The 12104-nt window shown below is 43.7% G+C and overlaps 1 protein-coding gene across 13 annotated transcripts in view; it reads right to left on the bottom strand.

The window, feature by feature from the left end:
- Positions 1-12104, bottom strand: part of GRIN1 (glutamate ionotropic receptor NMDA type subunit 1) — a 1139664-nt gene that overhangs the window by 298576 nt on the left and 828984 nt on the right. For all 13 annotated transcript variants that reach the window (XR_011268541.1, XR_011268543.1, XR_011268542.1 and 10 more), the window contains one exon: positions 3410-3528. Coding sequence is in view for 9 of the 13 variants with exons in the window: in XM_069609856.1 (XP_069465957.1) it covers positions 3410-3528 (119 nt within the window). In the remaining 4 variants the exon portion in view is untranslated. The remainder of the gene's footprint in view (positions 1-3409; positions 3529-12104) is intronic.

Raw genomic sequence — 12104 nt, forward strand, 5'->3', positions numbered from 1 at the left:
GCCAAATGGTGATAGTACCTGGGCATATTATGGTAGTGCCCGGCAAATACTAATCTAATGCCAATACAAAAGCCAAAAATGTTGGATTTGCCAAAGCTTGTTTTAACAGGCATCCACTGCAAGGAACTGACACAAGGACACACAATGCTTATAAATCAACTGCCTGAAGGCATGCTTAGTCAAGACAGTTCTATCACATCGGGAACTGGCTTAACTGTTTTATAGTTGCAATTAAATGGAGTGGGAAGGCCATAATGGCTATACATCTCCCACAGGCTGTGTACGACTCCTCACATCTCATCTCTCTTCTATCTTCACTTCCCATGACAATAGTTATAGCTGATGGGCTTTCAGCATCACCTACTAGCCAACATAAAAAAGCAACAGCACAGGCAGTGTGTGAATTAAGGAGGCAGAGACATGTTTACAAAACTGAGACTACTTGGCATCAGCCTGACACGTTGTGACTGTTCAGGCTGTGCCTGGCTCTAGTTTTGCATCAAGTTCCACTCAGTGAAAGTGAGTACCACGCTCCATGTCAGCCATGCAGAATAACATGCATTACTGAAGAATATGGGAAACATACTGACAGATGGTGCAGGAGGTTATGTCATTGTCTAGGTACATGCAGTATAAGAAAACCACGTGCGTCTCCTCCATAGCAACGTTTGTTTACTTACAAGTGAAGCAAGTTTTAAAAAGGCTTTTCTTGATCCTGACATCAATCGGAGTGAAGGGAGCACACTTCACAGGACTCTGTGATTTAGGGGTAGTGCAGATATTTTGTCCCCCTCCCTTGGGAGTTCCTAATTGATGAAACGTTGCTTAACACCCCAATTATTAAATGGCTCATCTTATTCTTCAAGGCAAGAGGATTCCTGAAGTGAGAGCTTGCAAGAGGATTCCCAACCCGGAAACGAGATCTGAAAATAGCGACTGGGGTGGAGCAATGGGAAAAAAAAATGCCTTTTATTTTGGTACAAAACTGGCCCAAAATAAACCTGATAGAACCCAAAAGTGAATACAGCTTCGTGTTATGTACACTTAGAAATGCTTTAATAATGCGCTGTGGATTCCCGTCCTGAAAAGAGAGAATATTTAACAGCACATGAATCTATGAAAGAGCCAATGTTGGAGAAAAGTGACTTTATTTTTTTTTTTATTTATTTTTTTGTAATATTATAGTTTTTATTATCAAAAAAAAAAGTGACTTTATCAGTGTGGATTTGTGAGCAGCACGATAACCTTTACCCACCCTGCGTCATAATCATCACCTAGTATATAACCACAGTTTGGAAAGAAATAGCCCTCCAAATTCGAGAGGATCATGGTCTGATCTTTGCCTGCCAACATAACACTATTTTGAAGTAAGTCGAAGTACTTGAAACGTAAAAGATAGGCGTCTACAGTAAAATTAAAGAGAGTCACATGTTAGTCAGTGTGGCCTTCAATTACTGAATATACCGTATTGCGTTAGGAATTATGTGTGCCACTGAATGGGCTGATATTAAAGCGCCCTGATTAGCGTAAGGACTTGCTGCATCACTACCCAAGCTTATTTTTTATTTTATTGAGCATTTGTTAGGCACCTTATACAACAGAATTGTGTTTCAAATCGCCACAAGGCTAAATGGGAAGGGAACAGGGGGAAAATACCAATGGCAAAACAGTAAAGTACAGTCATGGTCCTGCTAGGACTTGTGGCATTCAGCTGTGCAAGTGCAGTGAGGAAGTGCAAGAGATGGGAGGGAAGATGTGGGGAGCAGAGGAGTGGGCAAGTGCTGATGGAGGGCCGGGGAGGGAAATGCGAGAGGAGCCAATGGAGGAGAACCTCAGACTAAGTGCTAGTGCAGGCGGCTTCCAAGGGTGGGATGCAGAGCCGCCAAGCAGGGCCCATCAAGGGCAGTGTGAAGGGGAGGGCTGCTAGTATCGACTGGAAAGAAGGGCCTAGAATTCTGTGATATTCATGCGGATCGGGCCACCGGTCACAGCGGCAGTGGGGTGATTAACAGAGACGGGAAAGAGGTAGAGACCAGCAGAGGTTTAAGCAATTTCCAGACCTTAAGGAGGCTCAAGTCTGAGAGGGGCAGGGAGGCGCCAGTTGAGGAGAGAGACCTGCCCTCCACTCTCTGCTTCGAGAAGCGTTTAACGGTCAAAGAGGTGGAGTTAGAGAACCATAGGGCTCTAGCAGAGGAGGGAAAGTTGGAGGTAGTATGGTCCCAGGCCCCAGAATGCCATGTGGATGATGCAGAGGGTATTGAATTTGATCCTTGCGGCCACCGGGAGCGAGTGGAGAGATTTTAGGGCTGGAGAGATACGATCCCTGGGCTTGAGGCCAAGAATAAGTCTTGCAGCCCTATTCTGGATTAGCAAGAGTGGGCGTAGGGAGGAAAGAGTGGGATTGAGAAAGAGACTGTTGCATTAGTCCAGCCTGGAGAGGACCAGAGCTCTGGTGACATTGAGCATCTGGGGTAAGATGAGGAAAGGAAGGTTCCATCTGAGGAGGTGGAGCTGAAAGTGGGACTCCTTAGAAAGATCCATGATTTGAGGGGTGAAAGAGAGAGCAGAACCGGAGATGACCCCAAGGTTTTTGGCCTCACAGGATGGTGGGCGTAGAGGTCCCAAAGAGGGTGGCCAAAGGCTAGGAGGAAAGCAGGGCTCAGGTGTCCCAATGAGAAGGATGAGAAGGATCTCCGTCTTACTGGCATTCAGACAGAGATCATTAGCTGCACACCATGCCTGAATGGTGGACAGTCAGGGATCAGAGAGGAGGAAGAGGAGGTAGTAGAGGGAAGTTTGAAGGAAAGCTGTATGTCATCGGCATAACACTGGAAATGAGGAGAGAAGGAGGACATCAGGTGAGCGTGAAGGGCAAGATAGATATTGAACAGCCATAGCGATTGGATAGAGCCCTGGTGGACGCTATAGGTAGAGAGTGCAGTGGTGGAGGAGAAAGGGCCCAGTTGCAACTGGGAAGAACGGTTATTGAGGAAAGAAGTCAGCCAATCTAGTGTCCGGTCAGTGATGCTGCGGGTGTCACAGAGTCATTTTATGCGGATTGTCCCGGGAGGACAGCGCAACAGCAACGTGCTCACCTTGGAAACAAGACGAAAGGAAGCAACACAGGTTCGATTCCCGGGTACGCACTCAGAAACCTCTGGGTATTAAGTGCGTTATAAGTACGCAACTAAGACATATTCCTGTAACAGCGCCTCGATGCCCCCGGGCTGTGTGAGCGCTTTAAAAATGCAAATAAATGTAACTTTTTTTAGAAAAAGAATGGTTGACCATGTCAAAGGCAGAGGAGAGATCAAGGAGAAGGAGAACAGCAGGAGAGTTGGAGTCGAGTTCATGAGCATGGTTTCTTACAGATTTTCTAATGCACTTTACACACAAAGAAAGTACTAACCTGAACCGATCCAGTAGATATAACATGACTGCAACTACGTGCACTGAAAGTCCAACCAAAAGCCATAGGGTGCTCTGAAAAGGCTGCATGAATGAGTCCAGTGTACTTCTGGGGATTTCCTAGAAGGGCAAAACAAGCAAGTAGTGAATAATAAAAGAAGATTAGGCAACTTGAGCTGAAACGCCTAAAAAGGGAGCTCAGAAAAAACGAACACAGTAAAATGGGTACCTAAGCCCCGGGACAGGGGTATCTATTAATGTCTGCAACCTTATGTGAATCTCGTTTCACGTGGACCACTGGATACCCGGATTCCCGTATCCTTAGATCAGGCTGAGAACACTTTGAAGAACTGCTTCATTATGCCTGCCAGCCCAGAGCATACATAAATACTGATTGCTCATGGGAGTCTGTGACCCACACAACACTGGACATTTCTGCGAGTCTGAAGACTCCTTTAGCACTGCTTTCGAAATGTGACCTGGGATCTTCAGGTCAGTGTAATAGCGATTAAGTACACGTGCATACATAACAAACAAAACTGTCTCCGGGGGCTGTATTTTATGTGAACCTGATGACCCCCTAGGCTGCAACCTTAGCTGAATTTAATGATGCTTTTAAAAAATATGTATATATTTTATTTGTGAAATAGTTAGTTACAAACTTTTAGCACTTAGTAGTAAAAATAATTCATTAGTATTATAAAATCATTTGGATAGACATGAAAAAAGAAAAGTAAAAATACAAGTTATTCAAAATTGACCCCAAAAAATCTCAAAAATACTTTTGTGCTTCCTTCCATATTGTGCAAGCTGCAGATGATATAACGATAGACTCAGCCCCAACTATAGTGGACCAATATTGGTCCTTATGGATATCCTCAATCCATGATACATAAGCAGTATAGCCTTTAACATAATGTTTAGTTAATATCTGCAATCCTTTCTTAGTGTGCAGAGCTCAATATTACTTTCCATATCATTGAATTTTAGCTTTCTTTTTTATAATCATTTCGTAATTCGATTCAGCAGTGCATATGTCCATGTCAAGACCAAGCAGCTCTATATATAACAGAGAGCAGTGGTTGAGGAAAGCAATAGACCCATTAACATCATTTTTTTTCCATATTTAGGCCCAACAATTTCAACAAGCATTTAGAATTTAGATTGGTCTGCATGAGTTTAGCATAAAGGAAAACACTATGAACCTGCCACATAGACAACAGCGACATCTGGCCATATTCCAATCTAAGGATCTCAACCAGCAGGGCTTGAGGCATTCTAGGCGCTTGAGCCATTTTACCTGCTCTAAGGGCAACACCACCAGCACATACAATATACCAGGGGTTATAGCTGTTGGATAGATTTCCAATAAAACCTGTACATTATAACCGCCCTGATGGATTATATGCCTAATGGCCAGCCATTTCTTCCACATTTTGTTCTCCTCATAAAAAGAAAGAGAGGGGTTTATTTTAATGTGGAGGCCCAAAGATATATATTCATCGACATTTTCCAGGGGTTGTTCTTTTAGTTTCCAGACCCAAGGAGGCTTGGCGCTCCCTTTTTTACCCAAACACATTGTTTTAGTTTTGCCTATATTGATTACCATGGAATTTCTATCAGCATACCTGATCAGGCCATTCAGAGAACGTTGAAGACCAATAGCAGTTTGATGAACAGTATGATATCGTCAGCACGGGCAAGCCAGGGAACAAAAGTACCATTCATTTTAGGAGGTAAGTCATGGATCGTAATACACACTTGGTGAATATCAGCTGTATATAGATTATAAAGTATTGGGGCGAGTGCCCATCCCGTTTCAGGCTTCTTTTGGTATCACAGTATGTTGTGTGTGTGCCGGCAGAGTTCAAACGAACTGAAATAGAAGTGTTTGTGTACAGTTGCTAGATAACTTATAATAATGTCCTATCAATGCCCCATTCTCTAAACCTTTTCCAAAGGGCAGGACACGAGAACATATCAAACGCCTTGCTGAAATCAATGTAACAGCAGTATAAATTAGGCAGAGATTTACCACTGGTTTCAGCAATTAAGTATTAATGGGTAGACATGTTAGTAATATTATTGTATGCTTTACGAAAGCCGGTCTGAAAAGGGCTCAATGTTATTTCTTTTCACCCAACAAGAAAGTTATTGAAGTAGAACTGTTGCAAAAATCTTCTGACTACAATCATTCATTGCCAAGATGCAATAGTTATTAGGGTCTAACATCTCACCTCTTTTAAGAATAGGAACTAGGACAGAGATACGCCAACTTGGGAGGAGGAGACCAGATTGTAATACGTGGGTAAATAGATTATTAAGAATCTTCGGCCAAAGTAACGACTTATCTTTCATCACTATATGGGTATATCATCTGGTTCTGGAGCACAATAACTTTTCAGGGTAGAAATGATGTATGTTAGAGACTCCATATAAATAGCTAATTTCAGTAGATTGCAGGCAGGGAGCAGAGGATTAAGTTTGTCACGGACGGCATAGAGATCATTATATAAATCGCTGATATACCCACACCATACGGCCTCAAGTACATGGTTAATCTCCACTGGGGAGAAACTCCTCAAGAAGGCGTTGAATTTGGACCAACATTTTTTGACATTATTTGATGAAAGCCAGCCAAAAATGAGTTTTCAGTTATTAGTGTGGATCAATCTTTTGTGCATCTTAATCCAGTTTCTATAAAATGTAGAAAGTTTTCTAATATTAGAGCTTTTTACCCGGTCACTCATATTAGTGTCTCTTTTTATATGCATACATTTATGCTGATAGATTTGTTTCTATGCAGAAACAAGCAGCTCAAATAGGATCTTATTTATTTTACCATTGGGATTAATGCTTCTATTCAGATTACGAGAACTGTGACTGATTCTTGTATGGAGCATATGTTCCAGCACCCAATTTGATGATTTCATAGCTAAGTCAAGATGGAAATTTGACTGGTTAAGTAGGTCATTAATTAATTCATTTTCTAATTCAGACCAACATAAACAATTTCCCTGGGCATTAAGCTTTATATGAATAGCATATATCCTATTAGGGTAATCAGCATTGCAGTAAAAATCCCAGCTTAGTGTGGCATGGTCACTCAAGGTATTAAAGCATGTTCTGATCGGACTGCATCCCAAAGAAAGTGCATAGTCCATCAGAACATAGTCGATGTTTCCTGTTGACCATGTGAAATTCTGCTGACCATCAGGGAGTTTGACGAAAGGTGCAAGCATAAGGTCGTGAGCTACTACAAAGCGTGGCCAAGTGTGATTAATATTGCTGCCAAGACTGAGGAACTACTGAGTCTACCAGTATGAAAATCGGCAGCAATCATAATGGAACCCTTGGCTAATGTGTCGTGCCATTTGATAATAATATCATCAATTTCAGCTAGAATCTGTTTAGTATGAACGCCCTCTGACCCCCTGTGGATCATATACATTAATTAATAATGTTGAAAATGACTCTTTCTCTTAAAGCCATAAAAAAAGCCTGCCAGTGCATATGTGGAAAGCAATTTACGCTTAAAATGGCGCAAATCATATGCCTGCTTTGTGCCAATTGCCAATCCACCGCTGACCCGCCCTCTGTGAGAGGGGGCAGCATGATTATCTAATAACTATTGATAGCAAAGGATTTAGGACCCCAAGTTTCTTGTAAAAAGAAAACATCGCTCAATTCAATAGTCTGGATACTTAGAGAGTGGACCAAGAAAGAGCGATAGCCATTAGTGTTCAATGACAAACCTTTTAAAGAATTTTCCAAAGTCAGCTGTCAGTGAGACCCAGACATAACTCATTCAAGGCCCAGATGACGACATTAGGGACCTCTAGGAGATCATTATTTGGTAAAAATGCTTTTAGGGCGGCTTTATCAGTGTTTTCCTTGCTCGTTTCTTGGCACCTATGCTCGTAACAGGATTGGGGCAGGCCAGTGTTTCAGTTTGTGTCTTTACGACAAAGAATTAGTGCGAAGCCCAGTTCAGTCAGTTTAGCTATGTTTGTCTTTAGTAATGTCACTGTCAATGCTGACGAGAACTCTATGTTGGCCCAGTTGGAGGCACTTCCCACTCTGGGTAATTCGATGCATGAACTGTCAGTAGCTTTTATCAGACCAAGATTGGGGAGCAGTTTTAAAATGGCAAAAAGATGTGACCGATTAGGAAATGGGCTGTAGGCTGTAGGATTAAGTTCTTCAAGTATGTTCCATTTTCCCAAGTTCTTATTTGTGCTGATGCTCTGGTAATTGCTTGTGGTGGGCTAAGGATTGCTTTTGAATTCCTGTTGTTTTAAACAAGTGTGTCTTCTACGGGCCACTTGGCTGTCAGGACCCTTTGCCTCTTCAGAGTTATTTAGCCAGAAGCAATAATCCAGATTTAAACAACAACAAGAAGACGATGTAGAATGATTAATGCTAACCTTATCGAAAAGAGGGAGCGTGGAAACGGGAACTGGTGTGGATTTGGAGAAATTAGCGGTACCATGTGGACCATTAAGAAAAGCCTTGTAGATGGTCCTATCAGGGAAGATATTAGATGTGAGTGTTTTCTTTTATCTTGTTGGGCAACTTTTAGGAGCGTTTAAATCATCACAGGAAATGGCTGTTTTAGTAGTGGCTTTTAAGCTTTTGAATTGTTAAGAGACGTTTCATCCAAATTTTACATTTTTGGATGGTTTTTTCAACAAAGTCTTCTAGAATGGTTTATTTATAGATGTAGTCTTGGCTGGTATAAATACCTCCTCGAAGTCCCATTAGTTGGGAAGGGTAAAAGAAAGGGCAGGGAGCTAGACAAGCTATATCACCTGCCGAAGCCGACGCAACCACTAAAGACTTTGTAGCTGCTCTTGAGGCCATCATTTTCAGCTCCAATGGAACCAATGCCTGAGTTTCCAACACAGTCCCCTTTAGCAATTTAGTTAGAGACTCTGTAATGGCAAATTCATCCCTGGCGATGGTAACTGTGAGCAGTGCTAGTGCATCCATCTTGGCAATGAGATAATTAAAGTCCCCTTGAGAGAGATTACCAGTGGAAAGAGGCTCACTTTTACAAGCATGGATACTTTCAATCGGCAGTGGCTGAATTAGTAGCAGATGTATAAAAGTCTTCCGTAGATGAGGCCAGGGCAGTGAGATCAGGAGAATGAGATAAGATGATATCCAGTATGTCACCATCAGTACGACTAAGTGGTAGTGTCACCTCCCCTCCACGCGATGCTCTTTGCATCCCTAACACCATTTTTAGGAGCAAATTGTTATTGTCGATGGCAGCTGAAAGGGAATGAGCCAATATGTCGGAAGAAATGTTGATAGGGTTGGATATGGGAGTGTATGATTTTGTGGAATCGAAGAAACTTGTGATAGCGGCTTGAGAGCTTTTATTAGTGTGCTGTTTGGTCTTGAGATTTTTCCCCAATACAAATGTTTCCACCAAACTAAGCTTTTTTGCTGAACAGCAAGAGCCTCTCATTTTGGCATTGCGCAGCGTAGCTTTCCACATATTGGAGGCATATTTAAAAGTCACTTGGCAAGCTTAATTATGAAAAAGGTTGTCTTACCAATAGGCCAGTATTGTCCACCTCACCAGACACAAGACAATCCCGGAGCATGAACGCATGCACAAACGCGCTCTTTTCCCAGTTAAGGCAGGATCTGGCAGGCAGACGAAGTGAGGATCACAGACGGGCTGAGCAGCTCAGGCCAGTAAGTCAAATACCAAACACTGCTCCAAGGATGAAGGTGTAACCTGAGAGCTCAAAATTGCAAGTGTATTAGACACCCACCAGCAGACTAGCCAACAAACAAGACACTCCGATGCACTCCCAGATCACGAACGTGCACGCTAACATGCTCGTTTCACGGTTAAGGCAGGATCTGGCAGGCAGACAAAGTTACGATCACAGAGGGGCCGAGCAGCTCGTGCCAGTAAGGTGGTCATGTACACTGCCTGAAGATGAATAGGAGGAGGAGCACATGGAACAACCTACATGAAAAACAGACTTCAGTCAGGGATAAAAAAGGATCCAGCAGTATGGGAGACTGTGACATGGCAGCCCACTGCCCGGCTAACTTCTACTATAGCGTTATATAAACCTGTATACTTGAATTTGGATTATGGTAATACTGTGGTTATATTGTGGCCTCTACCAGCTCAAAGGGTAATACCCCACAGTCACTGGTCGAGTGCCACATTCAAACAAGAGAGGGAGACAGAAATGCAACCATGGGGGTGCAGAAAGGGGCTATCTGACCTGCCGTCAGCTGTCCACCTTATCACCAATCACCAGTCACAGCGGGTCAGGTGCGGCTCTGGGACTATCGCTCCAACCGCGCACTCTGGCTCCACTCTGGCTCCTCCATTGCTGTTGCTTCTGCTGGCTGGGTGGACATACGAGAAGCCAAACGAAAAGGAAAGAAAAGATAAAAGCACTGCAGCCACTGCCGTCTTCTGTCTGCTTTCTCTGCCGACTTCATTCTCTTAAGAGGAATGGTCCGCACAGCATCACCCAGATTTCAAGCTGCACTGCTCCTGGGAACCCACAGGAATCTCGCACATGGTCTCGCAGCCACTTCCGACAGCCTTTCTCTGGATCCCAGTTTAATGATGTGGGGACAGCACAGCGCCTCATCCTGATTCCCCATGGCTTGGAATACCTATGTGACCCTACAATCGGGCACTCTGTCATTATGACCTGTTGGCTCCCACAGTACTGCATCCTTATGTGAGCAAGAGAACCCCATAATACGTCATTTTTATGTGAAGATGGGGATGTAATCATTGATTGCATCCTTACCAGAGCCTGGAGGGATACTCTTCCCTGAGTTCCTAGGTGAGGTTGGTTGGTGCGATATACATTTGCATTATTTGGTTAGCCTTTGGTTATATATCTTTTGCATCTTTGTGTGGAGCTGAAGATCTCCACAACAAGTCTTCTTTATCTAAGCCTGAAGACCCATGAATATATATTCCCTGTGTGAGTTTCAGGATCTCACCATACTGATGATACTTTATGTGATCCTGAGGCCACCCGCAGCAATACCTGCATATATGTGCCTGATGATACATACATAAATACACACATGATTGCAACCATATGTGTGAGGAATTCGTCCATCCGGACAGGGAGTGTGCACTCGCCTTGGTTTTTTTAAATTTTTTTAAGAAATGGAATGATGGGAGATCAACCTAGGAAAATGTGTGTTGCTAAACTGCACATATTTTCCTATGCTCGCCGCACAACAAACACATAGTCAAGTGTACTCTGGGGGGACACAACCTACAGGTGCAGTCCTCCATGTCACATTTAGCTGGAATGTCACAGCCAGGAGTATATGAAAGCATCTCAAGAAGGGGGAAAGCAACACCTTCCTCCTGCCATGGCCAGCCTAATTAAATATCAAAGGCTCCATGGATCGGACCTGCCCATTGTAGTTCTGTGTGGTGGCCACGCATACTGATGAGAGTTAATTGAAGCAGGCTTGCGAAGAGGCCTGGTCACAGAACTAACAAAAGGCAGGGAACCCCAATACCTCTTTGATGTAAATGCAATGTGTCAGCTGAACCTAGCTCCCCCGCTCTGTATGAAGGGCAGTGAATGTCATGTTCGGAACAACTGTTTACAGCAGGCAGCCGCTGCAAGGGGACCCCCTATCAGAGAGAAGAAGTATGTGATTTGATGGAGACAGAAAGTCTGTTCTCGACATAAACTTCAAGGGAGACCTGGGCTTTGATCAGGAGCCACATAGAGCTCAATATACCAGAGAAACACTTTAATCCACAACAGACAGGAAGATGGTTGGGACTTAGTAGTACATATTGTCACCCCTTACCTTTCCTGTTGCAAAGCACTCTCGTTATGACCTCACGCATAACAGAAAATTGTTTCATTAAGGTAGGCTTAGCCTACACCAATCACTGGGCCCCATTTGGCTTTAAAAGAGGGTTGAGCCCCTCTTTTGGCAGATCATCTGAAGACTTCTCAAGGATTAACAAGAAGAACTCATTTGGATTCTGGCTGAAGGTACAGTCTGCCCAACAGCTTACACAAGTGAAGGAAGGCCAGGATTTTCAAGAGGGAAGCAGGATCCCTCCCCTAAACATCTCCCAGGGAACAGAAGGAGTTACTGAACCCAGAGGACCCTCTAGCAGTTCCCAAACCAGTACCCAGCCAGCAAACAACTAGTTCTCCCAGCAAGTTTCGTAGGTGGGAAAGTGGCAGAGAGTCTCTGACCAAAGGACAAGGCTGTTGCCTGAAAACACTCTCCTCAGCTTTGGGCTGTCCGCCTTTAAGGATGATAGGTGCCCAGCGAAGAAGCTTGGAGGAGTGCCACAACCAGCATCAACCATTGTCCATCTTTTCAGGATATTGTTTCGAGGTAGTCGATTCTGGATGGATGGATGACTGTTGTCATGCTGCAGTCACTAAAGCCATCTGAGATACACAGACTAGCATTCCAGATCCCTCAACCAGCAGAGAGACAATGATTCTTGACCCTGAACCACCTTGTAGGCCAGCCTGCAGCCGTCTGTCCAGCCTTGCTTGCTGAAATGCCTGCCGCCTGATACCCACAGCTTTCTCCCTTCTTGAACTCTGTCACAGGTGCTGCAAAGCATCCTGGAACCAAATCAATGATTTCGAGTATCAAGATCATCTCAAGCACAAGGTACATTGTGGTTCTGTCCACTTGGT

Source organism: Ambystoma mexicanum, chromosome 8, assembly GCF_040938575.1.
Source record: "Ambystoma mexicanum isolate Mex_15411 chromosome 8, UKY_AmexF1_1, whole genome shotgun sequence".
Classification (NCBI taxonomy): domain Eukaryota; kingdom Metazoa; phylum Chordata; class Amphibia; order Caudata; family Ambystomatidae; genus Ambystoma; species Ambystoma mexicanum.